At 47.2% G+C, this 27578-nt stretch overlaps 1 protein-coding gene across 1 annotated transcript in view; it reads right to left on the bottom strand.

Annotated features, from left to right (window-relative positions):
- The window catches only part of LOC142008491 (neural-cadherin-like), a 102038-nt gene that overhangs the window by 67902 nt on the left and 6558 nt on the right, over positions 1–27578 (bottom strand). The window contains exons 3-9 of the mRNA XM_074985691.1: positions 27361–27565; positions 26284–26395; positions 23592–23841; positions 8962–9104; positions 8087–8259; positions 7648–7816; positions 6071–6241 (exon numbers count right to left, since the gene is read on the bottom strand). Of these exons, the coding sequence (XP_074841792.1) occupies positions 6071–6241; positions 7648–7816; positions 8087–8259; positions 8962–9104; positions 23592–23841; positions 26284–26395; positions 27361–27565 (1223 nt within the window). The remainder of the gene's footprint in view (positions 1–6070; positions 6242–7647; positions 7817–8086; positions 8260–8961; positions 9105–23591; positions 23842–26283; positions 26396–27360; positions 27566–27578) is intronic.

Below are 27578 nucleotides of genomic sequence, written 5' to 3' on the forward strand. Positions count from 1 at the left end.
ACAGTGACGGCTGGTACGCAAACCACAAGAGCTACCACTCGGTAGCGCTTCAGGCCCTGGTGGATGCTTAGGGACGATTCATGGACATTTACGTGTGGTGGTCAGGCCAGGCACACGATACACGTGTGTTCTGGAGCCCCGGCCTCTACCAGCAGGTGGAAGCAGGGACCTACATACCCCAGCAAGAGCTCCCGGTTGGGGACGTCACCATGCCTCTGTGCATAGCGGTGGATACTGCCTATCCCCTGCAGCCCTGGCTCATAGGGCCTTACACCGGTCACATTGACCTCACCCAGGACCTTTTTAACAGCCAGCTCAACCAGGCTCAACACGGTGGCACACACGCTCAGGCACCTGAAGGGCCAGTTTAGGTGCCTCCTACTGCACCTGGAGATTGGGCTGCGTAATGTCCCTCAGGTGGTGGGGGGCCTGCTGCACCAACCAGAACGTGGTGGAGAGCAAATGTGAGACATTCATCCAGGGATGGGTGGTCAAGTCTGGCCTTGGTTACAAACAGCCAGCCACTGCTCCCAGTTGCCAGGCCCACCGGGATGGGGTACAAATCAGGGAGGTCCTCTGAGAGAGCTTTGCTTACAGACACCAGTGACCCTCCCCTGGGCACTCTCCCGCAGCCCCAACCCCACACATCCACACCTCACCAGCCCCCACCACAACCCCCCTGTGCATCCACGCCCCCCACGCCCCTCAGCATGAACACAGGACACAGGGAAATGGTTAAACAATAAACAGTTCAACATTATGAAAGAACGTATGGAATGCTACAATATGTGCAACAAACGATGTTCAGTGGGGAACGGGCTAACTATATATATTGGGGGGCTGGGGAAGAGGGAGCATGAATCCGGGGTGTGGTTGGAGGGCTGTGAGCCCCATCGGCCCTGGGATCCCCGCGCACTCTGGGGCTGGAAGCATAGGAAGGTAGGACCGTGGGAGAGCTTTGGCAGGCTCGGCAGTGAAGAAGGAGTGGCAGGGAGGGTGGGATGGTGGGGCAGGCCACTTGCTCCTGCAGGACAGCCATGATGTCCCAACAGTTGCCAAATCAGTTTGGCCCAGACCTCCCACCACGAGGCCAGGTCTGCCTCTTCCATCCTGAGCCTTTGCTCTGCTACTTCCCTCTGGCAGCAGAGAGCAGCAGCAGCACCATAGACAGCGTCATCCACTGTGCATCTCTAGGTCCGCTGGACACAGGCCCACCATGGCACCGGTTTGGGGGGGGAGGTGTGCCCCCACCCTCTCCACTGCCACTGGGGGCGTGTCTAGTCCCAGGGATGGGACAGGGCTCACCCAGCCCTGAGACAGTGCAGCTGTCCGGATGGCAGAGAAGAGACAGATGGCATGTCAGTCCTGCAGCCCATCCCTGGAGACCATTCCCTCCAACCCCCAATGGGCAGCAGCCCCCCACCTCCACGTCCACTGGCCATGGGGAATCCTGGGCACTGAAAGGGTCCGCATGTGTGTGGGGCATGCACCAGGCACGGTCCAGCCCCGCCCACCCCCTTCCCGCATGTGTGGCTCACAGCACTGTGCATGGGAGCAGGTGCTGCGCGTCACCAGCGGCTGTTTCGGCATGCCGGGAGGCGTGGCCATCTGCGCTGGGGCCAACAGCCTTATGGCTGGACTGCTCACAGATGTGGCAGAAGCAGGCATCACCTCCCCATGTCCCAGGGCGCACACCTCACCAGGCACTTACCAGAGGGTCATTTGCACCCTGCTGGCTGTTGCCTGGTTAGACAACTGCAACGGCACATATCACCAGCTCCCCATTGCTGGAGCACTCGGAGGGAGTCTGGCTCAGCATCCAGCACATTGGTTCAGCCATGGGGTCCCAGGTGTGCCTCCGCCTCAGGGTATGGCTCGTCTGCCATGGTGGCGAGAACTGTGGGCTGGTGGAAGGTGTCCTGGGGCCCAAGGAGGCTCCATATCTCTGAGCAGAAGGGGCAGGTGGTGGGTCCTGCTCCGACCAGCCGACTGTGTCCAAGGCCAGGTGTACCCCTGCCTGAACTCCTTTAGCTTGGAGCGCACTTGCTCCTGAGTCTGGGCAGGGTATCCCCAGGCGGCCAAGCCAGCAGCCAGCAGGGCAAAGGCGGCCACGTTCCACCACTTACCACATGTCCCACCACAGCCTGAAGAAGTCCCAAAGCTCCAGCTTAGTCCAGGAAGGGACCCTTCTTTTTTTCTGAGCCAGGCAGGCTCCTGTGACCCCCCCGCCCAGAGCTCTGTCGAGGGGGAGGGCGCCTTGGGAATCACGTGGGGGGGTGGCGGCTGGTGGCCATCACTTGGCTCTAGGCTGCACAGGGTGGCCAGGAGGGCATGATGCAGAAGGCTAGTGTATTTGCTGCCAGCGTGCTCTCAGCTTCCTGCCACCGGGTTTCTGGGTCCCTGTGGCTTTAAACGTGGTCGGATGCAGAGAGAACAGAGCTGCGTTAGTGCTGGCCAGCATGTCGTCACACACCATCTGGCTACTGTCATGGAGGACCCCTTCTTTCAAAGGAACAGCCCACAGAATGTCTATACATGTTTTCATTTTGAAGTGTCTTTCGGAAGAAGGCACTTTTCCTGATTCAGGACCAGAACAGCGCCTCCAAAAGAAGCGCCACCTTCTTCCCATCGCCTTTCAAAGGAACGTGTTGTGTGTAGATGCTCCACGGGATCTTTTGAAAGAGCACCAACTCTTCCAAGATATCTTGCTAGTGTAAGTTTAGCCATACTTATAATATGATGTGAATCTGAAATTCCTCCATATCCTTTTTCCATTTCTGTTGTATCTTTTCTGTCACAAGATACCAGGCACAAACACTATTCCTGGTGAAGGTTTACTATTAATTTAAATAAGGACATTAAACAATGTTCAGCATTTTCTATCCCATCCCTTATCCAATTTAATATTTTTGCAAACTACTGCAGTACAATAAGTGGGGGTTTATTTCAAATTGTCCAAAATACCCATGTTTCCTGGCTTTCTTTAAAGCCAGACTCAAACTCACTTCTACAATATGAGCACTGCAGCATTAAGCCTAAACAAATTCCTGTTTTATATAAATGCTCTTTGTATGGAATTACGAGTGGCCTTTAAGTAAAGCTCCCACTTTCAGCTTGTTCACAGCTGAGATATTAAAGTTATTTGCACGAAACAAGGAAACAAGCGTACAGCAATTTGACAACCAATGGGAATGAGTTACCTTAGCTTAAGTTGACACCTACATATATTCTCTGAGGGGTAGTCAGGTTAGTCTGTACCTTTACAAAAAACAAGCAGTCCTGTAGCATCTTCAGGACTGAGATTTTATTTACTATGTAATGAGTTTTCATGGGTAAGACCCATTGAAAACATGTAAAACTCTTAAAATCCATCACATCAGGAATTTATACATTTCTTTCTGGGGTAAGCTTTCAAAACTGAAGTGAATATAATATAGCAAATTAGATCCATATACTCTCAATCCAATTTAAATAAGCAAAGATTTCTTGGGAAACCAAACAGCTCAATTGACTGGCAATGAGGAATTTTTCATTCTAGGCAACTGGTTTGCATGCAGGCCAGGCCAATCATGACCAAAAGAGCTGACTTTAGGGGCTCATGTGTGTTGTTAGAGTCAGTCCAGTTCCAAGTGGAACAGATGTCTGCATGACAAAAACCATTAGCTCACCAGTATTAACAAGTCCCTTCCAGACCACAAATGAAACATATTCACAGGGAAACAGGAAATTTTACAGTGCAGCTGCCTTTGATCTGCCTGTTCCCAGGAACCACACAGCTGATCAGTCAGGTAACCTTCACACAAACCAAGATCGTTACTTCCACGAGCAGGTTATTTGTAACTTTCAGTCTAAGGTTTCTGGTACCTTCCTTCAGAGCATCAGCTGCTGGCCACACTCAGACATGAGATTAGATGGTCCATTAAGTCTGATGCAGTATGACAGTTCTTATACTCCTCTTTTGAAATTGTGAGTCCTCTAGAGTTTTGCTGGAATTTGGATTTATTAAAGCCCAGAATGTAATTTTATTTAATTGCCTGCATTCCTATCGAATTCAAGCCACATGACTATTTTAACAGCTTCCTAACACCTATTCCTCACATCAGAACAAGCACAGGACATTGCATCAACTTGCTGCCTATGTTCAAAAGTTTCAGTGTTGGAAGTTGAATACACTAGCAAGTCTGGAAAAGACTGAATTGCACAAGACTGCATTGTGCCTAGTGCGAAGTAGGGACTCTGAGAAAAAACAAAGTACATCACCATCACCACCACCACCACCACCACCACACGTATGCCTTTCCCTAAAGCATGTCAGACAAGGCGTTTAAATTAAATGCTGCTTAAAAACCTGTCTCCACTACATGCTCACAAGTTTACACATTTTAAAAAAAGCATTAAATGTCTGTGCCCCACTGGTTTGCTATAGCTAGCTAAAAGGCATTAAAATATAACTCGCTCTGTCCACCCCGGGATTTAAAATCGGGTTAACACCTTTAGCCAAACAAAGCCATCTTTATCCTTGCTTAGACAAGGACTGTCATGAGCAGTGTTCCCTGTAAGCTGAGAGCTCAGGCAGCCACCCAGGAGAGATTCAAATCCTCCCCAGCTGACTGGCAGAGCGTCCACAGCTGACAGCAACTGCTGCACACCTGCCCATATCTCAGTGTGTGCAACAAAATTTATTCAGCACATGGATGGAAAAAATCAGAAGGAATCCTGGTCACGAGCCCTTTCAATTTCTATAAAGATTTTTTCCCCTACACCAAGGTGTCGTCAGAACAAATTATTGGCTCTATGGATTCTTGCTTTCCCTATTATTTTGGGGTCAAACAAATCCCAGGAATATGGTTCTGGTTTAGAAGAGTGGGGCGGGGGAGAAAAACACTTATGCATTCTGCCAACCAATCTTGCTATTTTCTGTATCTGAATGTAATCCTTCAGAAAAACAATACGACTGATATATTCCTGCTGAGCAGGAGAGATACCAAAAAGTTCACACAGAAAGGCAGAATTTAAATATCCACGGGAAAGGCTAAGGCTACAGTTACTCTACAGCGCTCCCTCAACAGAAGTCACTTTTGGAAGAGATTTCATGACAAAACCTCTGTTGACAGAGTGCAGCCACACACAAGAGCGCTCCGCTCCATCAGAGCGGCTCTCTCGACAAAACAGGCACCCGGTAGCACAGCAGACTGGGCTGCCCATTGTTCTGGATGCCCTGTCTGTCGAGAGAAGGTCCACCCCCCGAGCCTCCTGCACTCCCACAGCTTTTTTGTCGACAATCTGTTGACAGCAGCATTACACCTCACAGCCGAGAGCAGAATGCTGCTGGCAAAAGTGCTCAGTTTTGTTCACAAATTGTCAACAAAAATCAGCATTTTTGTCAGCAAAACTTGCGAGTGTAACCGCAGCCTAAGAGTGTCACCTCTGTTGTGCCTGGGAAAACAAGTCACCTTGGACCATGCAGCATTGATCCAGTCACACAGGCTGTGGTCTAGACTAGACTATTTTGTTGGCAATACGGATGTTTTGTCAACGAAACCTGCAGAGCACGCAGAGTCCCAAGGGCCTTCTGTCGAGCGCACACAGCACCTTAGACCACCGCTGAATCTCACTCGCCATGAGGCGGAACGCCTCTGTCAACAGAAATCGGTGGACAAAAAGCCAGTCTGGATGTTTGGGGGGCCCTCTGTCAACAAAAAGAGCTTCCGAGACACCAAGCAACTGTCTGCGGTGCTTCGGGTTTGGCTGTTTGGTCAACAGAGCGGCTGGGCACTAAAGCCCCTCTCTGTTGACAGAGCGGACTGCTCTTTTGAGCTACTTGGGGGTCCGGCCACAGTCTGTCAACAGAAGTTTTGTCAAAAGATACAAACTTCTGCACACAAATCCCTGTAAGCTAGACATAGCCACAGTGAATAAGACAACCCCAAAAAGATTGATAGAGGGATACAGTCACCCACAGGAAGAGTTATTTTCGCAGACGGCTGACCTTCAAAAAGAACTCAAACTATCAATCATGTTCACGCTGCTGCGTGATGCGGGATAGAGGGTGTGTAGCTAAACCACTCACATTGGTAGCGACTGTTCTCAAACTTGGGATCATTGTCATTGACATCAGCAATGAAGACGGTGATTTGACAAACACCAATCAGTGGCTCCTGAGCTTGATCTGTTGCTGTTACCGAGAGAGTATACTCTTCTTGCTTCTCTCGGTCAAATCTCTGAGTAGTGGTGATGATTCCTAGAAACAGAAAGGCCGTATGTAAATTACACATACAATACCATGACTTAGGCAGCAAAACCACTGCAGTCCTTACTCACACAGTACAAAATGGTAACTGAACACACCAGGACCACAGTATTCTGTTTACTTGGGCCACAGCTGTGCAAGGTGTTGATTAAACATGATTAACTTCAGGTCTCCTGGTTTTGCCACTCCTTGCACTACCAGCTTGCACTAACTTTGCTGCTTTCTGTTGAGAGCTGCCAGAACCTTTCAGACTGCCTGCTTGAACAGAGAGCTTCAGGCTAGATGCTTTTCAGCCTACTTCACCGTCCTCACTCAGAAAAGAGGGTAATTCCCCTTATTTCTTAGAAATGTCCATAGAGGTTATTTCAACAACAAACTAAGTCAGAGTATTTCAACGACAGCGAAGTGAAAAATCAATGCACAGCAAATGTAAATGATAGAACTAAAATGATTTTTAATTTAAGATCTAGGTAACAGCCTCATGAAGTAGGTTAAAATAGAGTAAAATATTGTAGTTACACTTACGTTTGGCAGAGATACATATCCATCCTGGAATGCCGGTCTCAGTCTCTATTAACTGTTTCTATCTCGGTACCTCAGTTTTGCCAGTTAAACCACTCCTGCCCTTCTCCATCTCAGAGTCTGCTCTCTCTGTTCGATAGGTGGGTCACCGATATTTAAGTATGAACATCCTGAATTATCATTCTACACTGAGGCCATCTCGAATTTGTGCAGTGACAATATTTTTCCACAGTGTTTCCCACCATCTCCCTCTGGCATGAAACCCACTGTATTTGCAGTATTGCAAAAGTGAATTCTGATGTCTAATCTACATTTGTCAGACACTCACCAATTCCAAGTGTTAGCTCACACCAAAAGGGCAGATGTTCACACAAGGGGAACTCCAAGTCCATTCATACTTCCTCCTCTATCAAATACAGTCTACTTATAGTTCTACAGTGAGATTTGTCCCAAACTGAAGTTAATGTTTGAGACTACTACTACACCTCAGTAAATTGGAGGCTTTGTTTTTTCCTGTTATATCAAAACACCCACATATCCTAGATTCTTTTACTGTTTACTACATCAAGTACAATTTTTTGGGATGGTTAAGGTTTACCATATTTTACATCATAATATAGCACTGAAAAATAATTAAGCCCTATATCTCAGTAATTTCAGTAGGATTCTATCGTGCTCCGACAAAAAGTGAAGTTTTCAGTTTCATCAGCATTTACTTCAGGCTGCTTGACACTGGCTTGATTCTGGAGACATGCCTACATACCTCCTTATAATTCTCTTCTTGGCTACATCAATTCCCTGTTAATATACCAGAGAATCATGCGCCTAAATTCACTGCAATTCTGCCTTAACATAGGAAGCACAAAGCCACTCACCTGTCTTGGGATCAATACTGAAGCCTGGTGAAGCTTCATCTCTGTACATAAGCCCATATTTTACTTCTCCATTAAGTCCCAGGTCTGCATCCAAGGCTTCTACCTGTAAGACGTAAGTGCCTGGGGACTGGTTTTCCAGAACCCAAGTGTTGTCACTGTAGCAAGCACACTGAAAATGTAAGAAGCGATTATTCTTTACAGAACTATAGAAATTACTTAGTGCCTCAGAGAAGACAAAACATTTTCTTGAAAAAAGAAGCCTCTTCCTATTTAAATACTGGAGACTGCAAAAAATTTAGAGTCTATTCCATTTTAGAGGCTCTACTACACTTGCCAATATAATCCCTTAAAATCAACATATTCCCCCATTAAGGATGGCGATATCTTCCCCCAGTTGATTAGATATATTGAATAGAAGGTTTAGAGACAGATTTCTTACCTCTTTGAAAACAGGTTTGTTGTTATTAATGTCATTAATTGTTACAATAAGTTCTGCGAAGCTGCTCAGAGGGTTGGGTCCCCCAGAGGCATTGTCATCTGTAGCTGTGATGTTCAATATGTATCGAGGTCCCTTCAGTTTGGGTAGAGGATACCTGCACAGTTTAATGATGCCTAGATTTTGGAGAACAAAGTGCAAGTTTATGGATAATGTAAACAAAAATGTCATTTTTGTATTGCCATATATTGGAATGAGTTGCAGTTTTGTCTGAAGGATATAGGGAGTTTATGGTGGAAGGAGAACTTCCCTGAATCAGAGACCCATGTCTTCCTGTGGTTTGCATAAATGCTTTGCCCAACAGGAATCTTAGTGTAATTTATGGAAAGCATTACTGGTTCACAGACTGCCTTAAGGAAGTACTGTTTTGTTTTTTCCATAATTATATATTGAATTACAACATCAATTATTTTCAAGATGGACAAAAAAGCAGAGCTATCATAGGTTTAAAACAGTAACCTAATATTCAAATTCAACACAACACATGGTTTGAACCAAGATTGGAATTTTCTGAGTCACTATAGGGGCTCATTTGCATACTTGGCTTAATCTAATTCTTGACTCCCCCACCTTCCCTGCTGCCTTCTGCCCCTCTACTCTCTGATTTGCTCACCTTGATAATTTTTTTTTCTGATTTGTTCACCTTAATTACTGGTTTTGGTTCTCTGTGCCTTAAATATCGAGTCTGTTCTGGTATGGCTATCGTCTGAAGAAGTGGGTCTGTCCCACAAAAGCTCACCTAATAAATTATTTTGTTAGTCTTTAAAGTGCTACTTGACTGCTTTTTTGTTCTAATGTTTTAAAGCCTCTTTACCTACCTTTCTGGTTATCCAGTTCAAAATAACCCTCTTCGTTACCTCCAGCAATCTGATACAAAACCCCATCTCCATCAGGATCCTTTGCACGTACAGTAGCCACCAAAGTACCGGGGCCAGCATCTTCCGAGAGGAATGTTCTGTAACTAACGCAAAGAGAATCAATGCGCATTTGCTATCAGGAGAGCTGCCAGCAGTCCAAACTCACCGTGAATGTGATACAGTTTTACCTTTGGGAATTCACAAACTGGTTAAACTCTTAAACTAGCTAAAGAATCTAGTTTTGGGTTTAAGTGTGCATGGTATAATTGTGACACAGGTTGAACCTCTCTAGTTTGGCACCCTTGAGACCTGACTGGTGCCGGACAAGAGAATTTACTGGACTACAGGAAGATCAATATTGTCTAACAGCAACACCAACACTTCCATTGTGTGGAAGCCATCTTATATAAAAGCCATTTCACGTTTCTTATTTCTGCACGTACACAAGAGCTTGGACTTTTCCTACTTGGGAATGGCAGGGAGGATGAGCTCTATGGAATGCGTTAATGAACTGTTTGGAGTTGGGGCTCTTTCTCCCTGATGCCTGTTCCTCCTTACTGATAAAAGTTCTCTGAAAATGATTTATGTCTCTCAATTGCCTCCGATATTGGATTTGTTTGTATCAGGGTATAAAATACTAGAGTTAGCCGCATCAAGCAGCCTTCCTGGACCTGGTTTTACTGGTGTCCAGTTTGGCTCATCTGTTGCCTTATTGAATTCAATAAAGCTGAATGTTAGTCGCCTAAACACAGAGAAGTCTCTTGCTTCAACAACCGCTTACTGGGCTCTTGGAAGACATTTAGGGTAAATAATAGCTAAATAACAACAAAGAACACTGAAAGCAAGGACTGGTAGTGGTAAGCAAATTTTACAGAACTGCAGGAAACTTGGTCACACCCATAAGTGGTTATCCGGCCAGTTTACAGATGTTGCTGGACAAGTGAGTTCCAACTTGTACTGCAATTCTCTGCATGCCCCTTGGGAAAGAACAAAAACCAACAGCCTACACTGCCTGGCACAAAGCTCTCCCACCAAGAAAAATGGTAACTTCATGTGACTGATCTTACTGAAGTCTCAATGCAATAATGGATCCCAGACTATCTTAACGTGATCTGTCAAAATGACGCACACATAAGAGCCTATATATAAAATGGGATTGTAGATCTTAAATGTATAAAGCATTATACCATTCAGTATTGTAGTTTATTCTAAGTGGCTGTATTTCACATTTATGACAAAAAATTAAATTTATTAAGGACAGAGGAAGAAAGAGAAGTTACTCACTTGTGTAGTAACGATGGTTCTTTGAGATGTGTCCCCGTAGGTGCTCCATGTCAGGTGACAGGCCCGCCCCGGCGCCGCAGTTCAGAGATTTTCAAGCCATAGTTAGCTGGACCGTGCATGTGGAGGAGTGTGCTGGGCTTTTTGCACACTTTTGGTCATGTGCATGACCCGGTCCAAGCCAGGTCTTCAAAGACTACCTCAGGAGCATCTGAAAAAACAAAGCAGACCTCCAAAGCGGGGAGGACGGGCAGGTAGTGGAGCACTCATTGGGACCCATCTCAAAGAACCATTGTTACAATACAAGTAACTTTCTTCTTCGAGTGGTCCCCATGGGTGCTGCATTTCAAGTGACCCTAACCCCACCCCCGAAGCATGGAGGCGGGTACCAGAGTTGTGGTGTTCGCCACAGAAAGCGCCGCTGCCAGAAGGCGTCTCTTCCTTCATATGGCAGTGCATCCCATAAGGTTTAGAGAATGTGTCACTGAATGACCACACTGCTGCTCTGCAAATGTCATTCAAGGAGACTCCTCTGAAGAAGGCTGTCGAAGTCACCACTGCCCTGGTAGAATGAGCTTTGGGCAGAGCTGATAAGGTGGTTTTATGTAATGAACAGCATATCTTAATGCAAGATGTAATAATATTCAAGATCCTTTGTGATGACAGCCCCCCCCTCGCCCTTCGATCTCTGTGCGAGGGATACAAATAACCTGCCCTCTTTATGGAACAGTTTGGTTCTGTCTTTATAAAAAGCCATAGCCTTCCTCAGGTCAAGTGTGTGGAGTCTTGTTTCTCTGTTTGAAGAGTGTGGCTTAGCATAGAAGGATGGTGACATTATCGGTTTGTTTATGTAGAATTCTGAGAAGACCTTGGGAAGGAACACAGGATGTAAACACAAACGTACAACTTTCTCTAAGGATGTGGTGATAAGATGGAATTGTCGTTACTGCAGCCAACTCACTGACTCTACAGGCCAACGTTAAAGCAAGAAGAAATCATGTTTTTAAAAAGGTAAGTAAATGAAGCAACATGGTGGTTGGAGGATTGAACGGCAGTCTAAGCAGCATGTCCAGCACCAGGTCCAAGTTCCATGGAGGAGCTATTGGTTTATGAGGAGGATATAATTTCCCAAGGCCTTTTAGGAATTGGGTTGTGATTGCATGGGTGAAAACCATCAATTCTTCTATAGTGTGTCTAAAAGCCAGCATGGCTGCAAGGTGGACCTTTAAGGATAGTAGTGCAAGTCCTCCTTGTTTGCTGTCCAATAAATTTAGAATTGTAGATATGAGTATCTCCAGTGGGCGTAACTGTCTGGACAAGCACAAGGACATAGACCGTTCCCATTTACAGAGGTAAGTTTTTCACTGAAAGTTCATCTGCTACATGTCCAGTACTTCCTTGACCTGCTCAGAGAACAGGTTCTCTGAGGCGCTGAACCAAGAATCAACCATGCCATAAGTAGTAATGTTTGTGGTTTAGGGTGGGTCAGAGTCCCTTGATCCTGTGTAAGGAGGTCTGGAATGATGGGGAGGGAGCGTGAAGGGCAAAACAATATTCATTGTAGCAGCGGGAACCAGTGCTGATGGTCCCACACTTGTGCTATGAGTATCAGATTGGCCTTCTCTAGTCTCGCCTTTTCCAGGACTTTGTGAAAAGAACCAGTGGGGCAAAGGCATAGAGTAGAGGTTCTTTTCATGGTATGAGAAAAGCATCCCCTAGTGAGCCTGGACCAAGACCTGCCCTCAAACAAAAATGAGGGCATTTTCTGTTGTTGTAGGTCGCAAATAGTTCTATTTAGGGTGAAGCCCCAAACAGGGAAGATGCAGCAAAGTATATCTGAACAGCTCTCCCATTCGTGATCTGGTGCGAACTGCCTGCTCAGCAGATCTACCGCAATGTTGTTGATGTCCACTAAGCGTGAAGCCCTCAAGATTATGCCATTTACCAGTTCCACAGACAAACTGCCTCTGCACACAATGTGCAAGATGTGGCCCCATCTTGTTGGCTGATGTAATACGTTGCAGTAAATGTTGTCGGTATTGATGCCGACCACTGCACCCCAAATATGCAGTAGGAAGTGTTTGCAAGCATTGTACGCCGCTCTTAGCTCCAGCATGTTTATATGTAGAACCATATCCTGTTGCGACAAGCATCCTCGTACTGATCTGTCTCCCACGTGCGCTGCCCAGCCCATGCTGGAAGTGTGTGTCATAAAAACGGAAGACTAGGGTTGGTGAAAGGGAAACTGATAGTAGATTTTTGGATTTCATCCACCTTCGCAAGGATTTTTGAAGCTGTGTGGTTGGCGACGGCCTCTTATGAACGTGTGGTTCATCGGCACATATACTAATGCTAGCCAATGCTGGAGACAGCGAAAATGCAGCCTGATATTTTCGACCACTGATGCAATGGCTGCCATGCGACCCAAAAGCTGGAGGCGAGTTATCACTTGTGTCGTAGGACTGCGCATCGGGATTTGTACGAGTTATTGTATCACATGAAAACGAGGTGCCAGTAAGTATACTTTTGCCGTAAGAGAATCGAGGTGAGCCCCTATAAATTCTATGCCCTGCGTGGGCTCAGTGGTTGATTTTTGAAAATTGATACGGCCTTGAGACTGAAAACGTCTTCATGGTAATCCTTACCATACAGAGAACATCCACACTTGTGTGGCCCTTCAAAAGGCAATCGTCTAGGTATGGAAAGATGGAAACAGCTAGGTGGTGTAGGTAAGCCACTACTACCTAGAGTGTTTTTGTGAAGACTCCGGGCACCGATGACAGGACGAATGGCAGTACTTTGTACTGAAAGTGATCCGTGCCCAGTGTGAAGTGGAATAAATGTCTGTGGGCAGGGTGCATAATTATATGAAAGTAGGCGTCTCGTAGGTCAAGGGCTGTGAACCAGTCCCTGTCATCCAGTGCAGTAGCTATAGAGGTAATAGTGACCATCTTGCAACACTGTTTGCAAAGATAATGGCTGACAGCCCGTAAATCGCGGATCAGTTTCCACCCCCGTTTTCTCACCTGTGAGGAAGTAGCAGGAACAGAACCCTTTTCCCTTGAATTCTTCGGGTGCCCTCACAACAGCTCCTATGGACAGGAAGTGGGCTGCCTTGCGCTTTAACATTGTCTTGTGAGGGGGTCCCTGGGTAGCGGGGATGGTTGGCAGAGGGGTGCAGAGTGGAATGGTATAGCCTGTAGAAATTATCTCCAGCACCCATTTGTCTGCGGTGATGGTAAGGCATTGCTGGTAAACTGGTCTAAGGCGGTGGTGGAACAGACCGCACGCTGGCTGTTTGCACTGGGCGATGAGTGTGGTGTCGTGGTCCTCAACATAACGGTCAAACGTGCTGCCTCGTGGTTTGTGGCACAGGGTTACGGCCTTGTATGTTACACCACCTCAGGGGTCTTTATTGTTGTTGCTGACGCCCTGGGTCATGGGTACACTGGTGATAGAGTGGCTGCTGACGTTGGTAATTGTAGTGGCGTTGATATGGATAGTATCTCTTGCTCCTGTGTGGGGGAGTACACATACCCAGTTTTTGCAAAGTAGTTTGAGTCTTTATTAGAGTATGAAACTGCATCTGTAGAGTCAGCAAACAGTTTCCATTTGTCAAAGGGGAGGTCTTCCACCTTTGTTTGCCATTCTTTAGGGACAACAGACATTTGTAGCCAGGAGATCCACCTCATTACAACTGCAGTTGCAGTAGATCACGTAGCTGTGTCTGCAACATCTAGAGCACTTTGGACTCCTGTATGTGAGGCTGTATAGCCTTCCTGGACTATCAATTTTAATGAGGGTGTAACCCTTCTGATGGAAGGAGTCGGCAGCAACCAGGGCCAGGTTCAACATCTAGGGGTTCCTTTTCACCCATCTCACATAGAACCAGCTCAAGCCCCCGCCCAGTAGCCTGGGAACGTCACACACCCTGGGCGCCTTGGAGAGCCAATGCTTCCCCACTTACAAGCACAGAGTCTGAGTGTAGAAAAGAAACTTTTAATGAAAGAGGCAGAAAAGTCAATTGGCATAAACTTGGGAAAATACCACACCCAGAGTTCATAACAAATCCTCAAGTAACTGTCCCAGCTCAAAATGGATTGAGCAGAGTCCTTGGCCCCTCAGGCTCACCAGTCTAATACTATAAACAGCCAATCCACACACCCAAACTTCCTTTGTACCTGCCTTTCAAATGCCCCACTTAAAAGTTGGTCCAGTCCGTGCAGGCCCTGACACATCACAATGATGCATTCCCTCATTGAGCCTGAGGCAATGCCACTTTTGTGCTGGTCCGGTGTTCTGCTGGCTCCCTGCCAGCTGCCCCAGAGGCCATCCGCCAGTCACAGCCTGTCCACTGCTATACCTAGCAGCCGGCGGCCCACTGCTCCATCCATCTGCCGCTGCCGCAACCGGTGGATGACTGGTGGCACCGTCCACCTGCTGCTCCTCCTACCAGCCATGCCATCTGTCTGCTGCTCCTCCTACTGGCCATGGGTCACACTGTCTGCTGTGGGTTTGGCCTGAGGCAAAACCCTGTAATTTCAGCTCAGTCGCCTTAGCTGCCACCCTGTGATTTCAGCTCTCAGCATCTACCAAAGTAGAGTCTCATAAAAGATACAAACACTAGTATCCAGCTCTATCTTAACAGGTGGGGGGGAAGGACTAGTCAAACCAGGCTTATAGCTATATAGCCAAGGCTTAGGCAGGGCCAAAGCACTCAGCTAGCTGGTTCAACCCATACCCCTCCCCTTCTGCTTTACAAGGCTTAAAACCTGGGGAGCCCTGTGCTAGCCATGTCTTACGCAGTTATGAGTGCCCTGTCCCCCACAACAACTTGGAGCATTGGTGAGAGTTCACAATTCTTATATTGAGCGTTAGCATAAATTGTGATTTTACAACAATGTGTTTACAAAAGACAAAATTTCATTGCTTCCTTGCTACCCATCAGGCTTTGTTTGCACAGTGTTACATATGCACACCTTTGCATTCTCATGCAAATAATCTCTGGGAGACACATTCCTCCCAGCCTTCAACAGCTCTGAATTCCTGCTGGCACATTCCTTACATTGGTTTCTTGTCATCAGGGACGTCAGTTTTGCATAATTATCAAAATTATGGTTGGAAAGGGAAAGAGAAGTTACTCACCTGTGTAGTAACGATGGTTCTTCGAGATGTGTCCCCATGGGTGCTCCACAGTAGGTGTCGGGCTCGCCCCGGCGCCGCAGCTCAGAAAATCTTCAGCAGTCTTCGTCGGGTTGCGTATGCGCCGATGCGCATCGGCTCTTCACGCGCTTACGGTCACGTGCGCAATCCAGTCCCCGCCAGTTCCTGATCAACCGCTCCGGACGCCCCTGAAAAACACACAAACAGAGCTCCGAAGTGGGGAGGAACGGGTGGGTAGTGGAGCACCCACGGGGACACATCTCGAAGAACCATCATTACTACACAGGTGAGTAACTTCTCTTTCTTCTTCGAGTGGTCCCCGTGGGTGCTCCACAGTAGGTGACTACCCAGAAGTAACCCCCCGCAAAAAAGGAGATGGGTACCCGATTTATGCGCAGCTTGCCCGTCAAAGGGCTGCTGTCGACAGGCGTGTATCCTCATCAAGCATCCTGTGCATGGCGTAGTGCTTGGCGAAGGTGTCATAGGAAGACCACGTCGCCGCTCTGCAGATATCTCTCAGCACGATGCCTTTGAAGAAGGCCGTTGACGCCACCATCGCCCTCGTAGAGTGGGCTCTTGGAGGAACTGGCAGAGAAGTCTTGCAAATCTCATAACAGTCTTATGCAAGACACAATGTGATTTGAAATCCTCTGTGAAGATAGCGCTTCTCCTTTTGACCTGGATGCAATGGACACCAGGAGTCTGTCCGTTTTCCGGAAAGGTTTAGTTCTATCGATGTAGAAGGCCAGTGCCCTTCTTACGTCAAGTAAGTACAACCGTGCCTCTTCATTTGAGTTGTGAGGCTTAGGATAGAACAAGGGCAGCACTATTGGTTCGTTGATATGAAAGTCTGAAGAGACCTTAGGAACGAAGGCTGGGTGTAATCGTACAACCACTGCTTCTTTTGAGAAGATCGTGCAGGGTGGTGTGGACATTATGGCTGCGAGCTCACTCACCCTGCGAGCTGACGTGATTGCCAGGAAGAAAGTCGTTTTAATAGTAACTAGTCGAAGGGGGACCGTAGCCAACGGTTCAAAGGGCGGTCCCGAGAGGGTGTGTAGAACTAGGTCTAAACTCCATGACGGTGGTATTGGTTTCCGAGGGGGGTACAGATTCACCACCCCTTTAGGAAACGTGAGACAACAGGATGGGCAAATGTGGTTGATCCATCCTCTTCACACCGAAACGCTGATATAGCCGCCAGATGCACCTTTATAAAGGATAGCGAAAGTCCGTTTTGTTTGAGTTGTAGCAAATAATCCAGAATCGGAGGTATGGTGGCGTCCTGGGGTATTAGTTGCCTGGAGGAACACCATTCAGAAAAACGCAACCATTTGTGCTGATAAGTCTTTCTGGTGGAAGTTCTCCGACTACATTCAAGGACTTGTTGTACTCCCTCTGAGCATGTAGTCTCTAAGGCGCTTAGCCATGGATTAGCCATGCTTGTAGCCGAAGTCTCTTCGGGTGCGGGTGCAGTATTGACCCCCGAGCCTGAGTGAGAATGTCCGGTACTGTTGGTAGGGGAAATGGCCGATGTTGAGCCATGCGCAAGAGCAATGGGAACCACTGTTGCCGGTCCCAGGTTGGGACTATGAGTATCATGCGTGCTTTCTCCCTTCTGGCCTTCTCCAAGACCTTGTGTATAAGCGTCGTGGGAGGGAACGCATAAAGTAGAGGGCCCTTCCATGGGATCATGAAGGCGTCCCCCAAAGACTCCTGTCCCATGCCCGCTCTGGAGCAGTATTGGGGACATTTCTTGTTTTCTCGGGTGGCGAACAAGTCGATTTGGGGAAAACCCCATCTGCGGAACACTTGGTGAAGTAGGTCTGGACGGATCTGCCACTCGTGAGTGGGCGCAAAGTGTCTGCTGAGTTGGTCTGCCTTGACGTTGTGGACCCCCGGTAGGTATGAAGCCTTTATGATAACATTGTTGGAGATGCACCAGTTCCAGAGTCGGACCGCCTCCGCACAAAGCGTACGAGACCCGGCTCCCCCGTCGATTTATATAAAACATGGTGGTGGTATTGTCAGTATTCACGCCGACTATTTTTCCACGCAGATAATTGTGAAAATGCCTGCACGCATTGAACACTGCCCTGAGCTCTAATATGTTTATGTGCAGTGTCTTCTCCGCGGGGGACCATAATCCTTGAGTGGTTTTGTTGTCCATGTGAGCCCCCCATCCCATATGGGAGGCATCTGTTGTAATGAACACAGTAATTTGCCGTTGGCGGAAGGGCACCCCTGTTAGGAGATTCTTGGGGTTTCCCCACCATGTTAGTGAGCTTCATGCCTCTGTTGTAAGTGACACCCTCTTGTGGATGGTGTGGATTAAGGGTTTGTATACGGTTGCCAACCAATGCTGCAATCCTCGCATATGCAGCCTGGCGTTTTGCACCACAAACGTGGTGGTTGCCATATGCCCCAACAGTTGTAAGCACGTGAGGACTGGAACAGTGGGGCCGTACATTAGTAGCTGTACGAGAGATTCGATGGCACGAAAACGAGCCTCGGGTAAATACACCCTTGACGTGACTGAGTCTATCCGAGCCCCTATAAACTCTATATTTTGCGTGGGGTCGGTCTTTGACTTTGAGAAATTGATGATGAGGCCCAGCGAGGTAAATGTGTTTGTGGTGATGTGTATCATCCGTAATACCTCCGCCCGGGAAGTTCCCTTTAGCAGGCAATCGTCCAGGTACGGGAAAATGAAAACTCCCTGTCTGTGTAGGTATGCTGACACCACCGCTAAGGTCTCGGTGAAGACTCTGGGTGCTGAAGAGAGTACGAATGGGAGGACTCTGTACTGGAAATGATCTGTGCCCACAAGGAACCGGAGGAAACGCCTGTGGGCTGGATGAATTGCGATATGAAAAATACGCATCCTGTAAGTCGAGGGCTGCAAACCAATCGCCGTCGTCTAGTGCCGTGATTACTGAAGCCATCGTAGTCATTTTGAAGCGCTGTTTGCATAGGTACTGGTTCAGTGCGCGTAGATCCAAAATGGGTCTCCACCCTCCTGTCTTCTTTTCCGTCAGGAAATACCTGGAGTAGAACCCTTTGCCTTGAAATTGTTCCGGTACTCTCTCCACCGCCCCTATGAATAGGAGGTGGTCCACCTCCCGCCTTAATTCCGGTAGGTGAGAGGGGTCTCTGAGAAGGGGTGCGGTGGGAGGATTTGGTGGAGGTAAAGACTGGAAGGGGATCGTGTATCCCGTGTTTACAATCTCCAATACCCACTTGTCTGACGTGATGCTTTTCCATTGTGGGTAAAATGGCTTGAGTCGGTGATGGAACATGTACTGAGATTGGCACTGAGGTACGGTCTTGGCTTCGCAGCCCTCGACATACCCGTCAAACTTGCTGTCTTGCACTTTGCCCTGCGGAGGCCAGCGCCTAGGGCCCTTATGATGTGTTTGTTGATGACGTCCCTGATCATACCCCAGTTGAAATTGGGTACGTTGCTGTTGGTAACCATAACGGCGTTGCTGAGGATAAAATTTCTTCCTTCTGAACGGTGGGGTATATATCCCCAAAGTCCGAAGTGTCGCTCTGGAATCTTTGCTCGAGTGGAGGACTGAGTCGGTCGATTCAGCAAACAATTTTATTTTGTCGAAGGGGAGGTCTGCAATTTTGACCTGTAACTCCTTCGGAATGCCGGATGTGTGAAGCCATGACTCTCTCCGCATCACCACTGTGGTGGCCACGGCTCGGGCCGCTGTGTCCGCCACATCCAGTGCAATCTGCACGCCCGCTCGAGAAGCCGTGTAGCCCCCTTGCACAATTGCCTTAAGAATTGGCCTTTTATCCTCCGGAAGGAAGTCCATGAGCACAGTAAGCTTGGAATAGTTGTCGAAATTGTGATTCGACAAATGAGCGGCATAGTTGGCCATGCGGAGCAACAGAGTAGAGGAGGAGTAGGCTTTTCTACCCAGAAGATCCAGCTTCTTTGTGTCTTTGTCCAATCTCCCAGATTTGTACTGGGACAATTTGGACCTGTGTTGGGACGATTCAACCACTAGCGAGTTTGGCTGTGGATGACTAAATAGAAATTCCATACCTTTCGCGGGGACAAAGTACTTTTTGTCCGCTCTTTTGTTGGTAGGAGGAGCAGATGCTGGAGTCTGCCATATATTAGTGGCTGCCTCCATGATTGCATCGTCCAGAGGAATAGCAATTTTAGAAGAAGATGGAGGCCTGAGGTTTTTAAGGAGTCTGTGGTGTTTCTCCTGCACCTCCGCCACTTCAATATCTTGGGATTGAGCTACTCGTTTGAACAGCTCCTGGAACTGTTTCAGGTCATCTGGGGGAGAAATGTCTCCAGGGACCACGGCCTTGTCTGGCGAGGATGAGGAGGTATCACTATGATATCTCTCCTCCAATTCCTCTGGATCCTGGCTGTATTGATGTGATTGCCTTTGTGGAATTTCGAGGTGGGGTTCAATGTCTTTAGACCCAGCCTCTGATTGGGCAACTCATGGTGTTCCCCCAGGTGGAAGTAGAACACTGTGGCGTTGAGGGGTGGTCGACGGGGATCCATAGTGAGACGTCGACCTCCTATGCTGATGCCCCGCATAATGATGGCGGTCGTAGCAACAGGGACAGGGGCCCGGCGATGGAGACCTGGACCATGACCCAAGGATGTAAGGGTGGTGCCTGGAATGTCGAGACCTCCGAGATGATACCGACGTACGAGGAGAGCCTCTGTGAGAAGACTCGTAGGGATCTACGCTAGATGACAGAGAAAAGCGTGCAGACCCCTGGGATAGACTCCGAAGAAAAGGAGAAGGACATCTGTGGCAAGCTGAAGGTGTTGCTGCCCGTCGAATCTCCGGTGGTGATCGTGGTGACAGAGGCAGCGCAATTACCTCAGGAGAGGGGCTGCGGTGCCTGGTCTTCATTTTAGCCTTTACCCTCTCGGGTGGTCTTATCGGTGAGCTTGGCACCGGAGCAGGTGTCATGCTGATTTCCACTGCTACCAGTGCCGTTGTTGCCGGTGCCGTCGATCCCGGTGCCGATGTCCTCGGTGCCTCTGGGGAAGTCTCGATCGGTGCCGCAGTAGCCGGTGCCAGACTGACTAGTGCTCGCACGGCTCTCAGTGCCATCTCCCTGGTAGCTGCAGGGCCTTGAGTGGTTGCATGCGCCGCGGCTTTACCAGTGGAGGAAGCCAGCGTGCGCGGGTCCTTTGTTACACTCATCCCGCTCCCAACAGTAAGGGGCAGGGATCGAATAGGCGAGGTTCTTCTTTTCTTCTGCGCAGAGGAGGTCAAAGAGGCAGCCTTCCTATTGCGCGATCCTGAAGAGCCCTCCGCATGCGTTGTCTCTGATGAGGCAGGCTGAAGTGCTTTGTCAACTAGCAGCATCTTCAGCCTCATTTCTCTATCTTTTCTAGCTCTATTAGTCAACTTGGAACAATGGGAGCACTTCTGGGGAACGTGCGTCTCCCCAAGGCACCGTATGCATCTGCTATGGCCATCCGAAGCAGGCATGGCCTCCCGGCAAGATTCACACTTCTTAAAGCCGGGGGATGGCATTGTTAAAACTTAACTCTGAGTCCTTAGGTGCTAATAGCACACTTAACAGTCTGTTAGGTGATGTTAATAACCGTTGGCCTTTGAAAGCTGACAAACAAAAGCAGCGGGCCCGCCCGGAGGCGGCCGCTGTGGTTTTAAGATAGTCTTTAGCTTTTAACAACTTTTAACAGAGTAACTAACTATAATAACTATAGAACTGCTAACTATGAACTGTTAAAACTATTAACACGAGAAAAAAAAAAAGATTTATCTGTCTCAGGCATTGGAGCCGGAGAGGATTCTGTCTGCAGCCGTTAGCGGTTGAGAAGGAACTGGCGGGGACCGGATCGTGCACGTGACCGTAAGCACGCGATGTGCCGATGCGCATCAGCGCATGCGCGACCTGACGGAGACTGCTGAAGATTTTCCGAGCTGCGGCACCAGGGCGAGCCCGACACCTACTGTGGAGCACCCACGGGGACCACTCAAAGAAGAACATACTTTTTGTCCAATCTCTTATTGGTTGGTGGAATGGAGGCAGGAGCCTGCCAAATATTATCTGCGGCCTCTGTAGATATAAATCTATGGTGTCAGATAAGGAGGCTAAGAGGCTAGACCTATTTGGATAAAAGGTCTACTCATCTTCTACTCTGTCGTTACAAATGGCCAGTTATGCCACACACCTCCATCACCATTAGAAGCCATTCTAATACAATTGGTTCTATCGAAGAATTCTGGGATAGACACAACAACATGATAACCATGTCAGGAGAAGGACTATGGTGGTGAGTTTTACTCTACACCTTTACAGATTGTTGGTCTGTGTGGCTGCCCAAGGTCGAAGTGTATGGTGCCAATGGAACTGGTGCCAACATAGCTGGTAATGCACCTGGTGCAAAATGCCACCGTGCAGTGTGTTGGTGCCAATTGTTTCAATGTCATCTGTACCGACGTCCGTTCTGATGTTCTTGGTGTGGATTCTGGCACCGAGATCTTAGGTGCCAGGGGTTTATGCACCAGGCACCCCAGTGCTGACATTGTTTTCAGTGCCCAGGACAATTGTCTCAGTGCCGCAGCTTTCGGTGCTGATTGTTTCGAGGTATGTGAACTCCTCGGTTCCGAGGCTTGCCTGTGTGCCTGAGATATACTTGCTGGCTCCTGCACTCTAGGCCATTTGTCCCTGTTAGATGTAGAGGGATCACAGCTTTCAACCTCACTTGTCCTGCTCGTAGGTAACACCAGCAAGGATTGAGTGGGAGAGGATCTCTTCTTCTTATGGACAAAGGGAGTCAGAGAGGTTGCTTTTGAGGCAGTGATGAACCCTCTGGAGGGGGCATGAGGAGAGGAGGGCTGTCAGCTCATAGGTCATAGGCTGGAGAGCCTTATCGAATATCATCTTTAGCCTAATCTCCCTATCTTTTCTGGCTCTTGCAGTCAGTTTAGAGCAGCAGGGACATTTCTGAGGTATATGGGCCTCCCTCAGGCAGCAAATGGATTTGCTGTGGTCATCGGAAGCTGGCATGGCTTCACCACAGGAATCACAATTCGTAAACCTGCCGCAGGCATTTTTTTTTTTTAAATACAAACTCTGTGTGTGTGTGTAAGTTTTTTATGAATAGCAAACAATAGTTAATCATTTATGACTGTTAAGTACGGTTAACAGTCTCTAATAGCCATTCTTAAGCAACTTGGAGAGAAGTTTTATTCAGAAGTCCACCTTTCTCACTTTTTTTTTTTAGAAAACTATATGCAATAAAAAAAAAAAACTCTTAAAATACTGGAAAAGAGGTAAAACAAATTATTTACAGATGATTTTTAACTTTTGTTTCAGACGTGTGAAGCACAAGCGAGTCCGTCTGCAGCTGCTGGCGGTTGACTGTAACTGGCTGGGACCGGATCACACGTGACCAAAATCACGCAAAGAGCCCAGCAAGCTCCTGCACAACAGCTTGAAAAATCTCTGAACTATGGCGCCAGGACAGGCCCGACACCGGACACGGAGCATTCACAGGGACCACTCGAAGATGTAGTGCTTTTTAACAATGCATAGTAAATAATATGCATTAGATTCTGCTACCAGTTTTCATCTGATACTTCTTTTGATGAAGTATTTGATACCCACCATCTCCTTCTGGGTTATGTGTTAGCAGGCCAGTCATCATAAAACCAAGGCACCAGCGTATCCAAAAATATTCTCCCAGAGGCTAGCTCTTTCAGTTAAATACAGCCTGATTGTGTTATCTCTGCATACAGCAATGGAGCTAAGGATTCAATGTGCTATGTGGAGGGGGTGCAAAAGGTAAGAAAGTAAACAGTTATTTACTGGCAGGATATGCCCCTTAAGCATAAAAGAAAGGGAGGGATAGTTCAGTGGTTTGAGCATTGGCCTGTTAACCCAGGGTTGGGAGCTCAATCCTCGAGGATGCCATTTAGGGATTGGAGCAAATAGATGTCAGGGATGGTGCTTGGTCCTGCCACAAGGTCAGGGGACTGGACTAGATGACTTCTCAAGGTCCCTTCCAGTTCTAGAAGATGTGTATCTCTAATCATATACATATATAAGCAAAGTGTAAACTAGGACTATTAATCTGAATTACAACTCAGAAAACAAATCAGGGTTTAAAATCTGCTTACCTAGTTTGAGAGAACACAGGTGCCTCATCATTCACATTAGTCATTCTGATGCGCACTGATGCGGTTCCTGTCCGGGGAGGATGTCCCTTGTCCACAGCTATAACCGCAAACTCATACATATGGTTTGCTCGCTCAAAGTCCAGCTGCTGGTGAGAACTGATGATCCCTTCAGGTGTGATGGAAAAGTCAGAGCTTTGAATGTAGTAGGAAATCTCAGCATTGGAGCCTGAATCACAGTCTGTTGCAAGAACTACAAGGAAACATGGTAGCAGAACTGTGATTACACACATGTGGGTTTGGTCACACCACTAGTTGCCCAGAAAACTGAGTTGCATGTTGAGTTGTGAACAACCATCCTGACACAGCACCACCAACTTCGTCAGCTTTTGTTTAGGGCCCAAACAAAAGAATGAAAGGGGTGGAAAAAAATTGACTGGCCCCAGAGATATGAGTTTGCAATAGAAGAATGTTCCAGAATGCAGCATGACATTGTATAAAGTTAGGGATTGGCAACCTGTGGCTCTGGAGCCACATGAGGCTCTTTAAGGAGCCATTTGCAGCTCCAAGCACTGCCCCCAACTCCACTTGCAGCTGGATAGGCTGCCGCTGCTGAAACAAAGTCCACTGTTAAAACTGCATTTAGTTTTTTTGATTAAGCAATGGCAGCACTTGGAGCCACAAGTGGAGTCAGCAGTGGTGGAGGGAAGCTGGTAGTGCAGGGAACCGCTCAGGCTGCATGCAGGGGAACTCCAAGGCTGCAGAAGAGTTGTGGGGAGGGGTGGCCAAGCCTGCCCCGCTGGAGCTGTGCTGAAAAGGAGGCAGCGGGGGGGAGCAGGTGGCTGAGGAGGAGCAGCGGCAGCACATGGAGCTCCTCGTCTCAGGCGGGTAAATCCTGGGGATGGGTCCGGGGCTGAAGGGGTTAAGCCTGGGCGTGAGTAGGGTGGTTTGGGGTTGATGGGGGCATAAGCCTGGGGATGAGGGCAGGATTGCAGGACAGAGTGGGGGTAAAGCCTGGGGATAGGAGAGTGGATCTGGGGGCTGAAAAGGATAAAACCTGGAGATGGGAGTAACAAATTTCTAACTGATACAAATCACTGTGTGTACCTCTTCTTAAAACAGGAGTGACAGTGTAGCCCTGGCCTTATATTTTAAACAATTCATTTAGAGAGTCAGGTCAATCTATGATGTTATTTCTGATTTAAGCACATGAAATTCATGCTGATATCTTATTTGCAATGGTACCCAGATATTCTCCATAGTCAATCTTCCAACAGCTAATATTTCTATTACACTTTTATCTGCTTGTGAAAAACTGTATGTTGAACAATAAACCAATGCATGTATACTGCGTATGCTTCACAAAAATTATTTCCTTCCCAACGTTTTCATTCAACTACATTATTGCAAAACCTACTTTACAAAGCCTGTGAGTGTCATGCAAACTGACAAACAGAAGTGCCTGCCTGTCCACACTAGGACATGTCTCCATGCTACGGTTTCACCTGCAGCCTGCAATCTGCTAGAAGTGGAAGAGATACTGATGGTATATTTTACGTGCTGCCACACTGTTAAAGACGACAATGACATCCTTTCACTGCGTACAGGGCATCAGGCCTCACCTCCAAGCATCCAGAAGGTGGTCTATTTCTTCCTTGAACATGTCAAAGAGGCTTAGACTGCTGGTGTCCCCAAGTCCCTGAGCTTATAGTTTTTAATAGGGTGAGGGGTACAAGACAGTCAGCTCACAGGAAACTAAAACTACAGGTTGAACCTCTATAGCTGTCACCCTCTGGACCTGACCAATGCAAACGAGAGAATTTCCCAGACCACAGGAGGTCGAAGTGGTCGATCACATTACCAACACTTCCACTGTTTACTGGACTCTTAAGACATTTAGGGGGAAAATTAGAGCTAAACAACAGTAGAGAACACTGACTACCAATACGGGTGGCTGGAAACAAACTTCATGGGCCCATGGGAAACTTGACCACACCCATGATAACTGGTTGTCCAGATTACTAAAATCATGCCAGATTATGGATGTTGCTGGATGAGTGTGTGTCAGACTAGAGAGGTTCAACGTGCAGTAGAGAAAGCCACAGCTTGCCTTTGCAGCAACGCAGGTTACCATGAGCACATAAACTTGTCCTCCTCTCACTACACTGGTTCTCCACAGACTATTGCTTCAGGTTCAAGATCTCAGAGTCAGCCTCCTGTTCAAGGCTTTCAACAGTCTAGGCGCTTGGTACCCAGAAGGACATCTAAAGGTCCAGGAGAAGACCAATGGTTCTGCTCCTCCGGGACAGTGTTGCTATCTACTGTCAAGGTCATATCTGTGTAGGAGACATTTCTGAGGGGAACAGCCTATAATTACGGTTTGTACTCCTGCAGAACAATAAGAACTACTCTCAAACTTTCCACTCCACGTGCAAGGCACACTTCTTCAGCTTGACTTACACAGAAATAGAAACACAGAATAAAAATCCATGAACAACATACCCTCGAGAGAGGAAAAATAAAAACCATCTGACAGATGTTGGTCATCTTCTTTAATGCACTTCTGGAAGGTACTCTGACACCATGCTCTGAGTGGGCACGGTGAGAACTCACACTAATCAGATTATATAGACATAAATCATTTAAACAAACTCTTGTGAGAAGAAGAAATGAAACCTAATAGAGAAATGATCACCTTGCAACAGAGATGTGCCATCTTCGATAGTTTCAGGAATGTTGTCACAGCTGTAAATGGAATTCTGGAATTCTGGAGAACAATCATTGTCATCAGTGATGTGAACTACGACCTGTGTGGGACAGGAGGCAGAAGAAAAAACTAAACAGAAAATTATGGATGTTTGCTGAAGAGAGGTCCACCACAACTGACCTGTTATCGAGAAATAAAAGAGCTCTAATGCATTGGTTCAAGTTAGCCATGTTAGCGTTTACCTTGTCACTCACATCTAATCACTTGATGCATTTACTTTTACATAATATTTTTGTTTCCACTTCAAAATAACATTCCTTGGGTGCTAACAGTTTTCAGGACAATGCAGCAGCACAAAATACTTGCTATGAAATCAGCAAACCTCAAAATAAGAAGATTTTTTCAGTTTTACACTTTACAAACTTAGTTCAGTTTCAGAAAAGACATTCCTTTTCCTGCCATTAAAAAAAAAATCAAAACCAGGCTCACTCAAGTTAAAAACAGCTTTTTCATTTAAAAAAAAGCAATTTTTAAAAAGCCTCAAAATCTAAAATTTTGGCTCAAAAATAAATTTTCATATCTTAATACATGGAATATTATGTTTCAATGTGAAGCCAATATTACAAACAAAGCTTGACTCATAAGCGGAACAAAAAATTATGAATATTGTGTCACATATTTGCTATTTTTGCTCAACACTTGGTCAGCTTATTTTAGTTCATAATGCATCAGTCATATACAGTAGTCTGTCGACAGAGGCTGCCCTCGTAGTCGTAGCCTTTATGCTTTTAAAATGAAGGCAAAGATAAACTGTTCTTTGGCAAATGTCACGCAGGAAGTGATCCTGTAGAGCCAACAACTGAACACAGGTGTGAATTTCAGTCCCATGACTTAACAAAGCCACCCTCCCTCCCTCCCAACCTACAGACAACTTTGTGCTGTTACTTAGACAGTCAATGTATGTAATGACATCACTAAACATAGCTATGAAGTCTCAAGGGAGGAAATAGTGACTACAGTGAGGTGATTCCTCGTATTCAGGTAAAGTCAAGTGATTCACTGTACCTCAGTTACACTGCTAAGTCCACTCTCAGCTTCCATTGCTTTCACAAGTAAGCAATAGAGATGGTGCTCCCTCTCATAATCCACTGTATGAGTCAAACTGAGCTCTCCACTCTCCTGGCTCAGGCTGAACAGGCCACTGGGGTTCATCAGCAGGGTGTAGGAAAGAAGCCGGTTTTGAAAGGAAACAGCCTCCACAACTGCTACTCTGTGAAGAACAA

This window comes from Carettochelys insculpta, chromosome 2 (genome assembly GCF_033958435.1).
Source record: "Carettochelys insculpta isolate YL-2023 chromosome 2, ASM3395843v1, whole genome shotgun sequence".
NCBI lineage: Eukaryota > Metazoa > Chordata > Testudines > Carettochelyidae > Carettochelys > Carettochelys insculpta.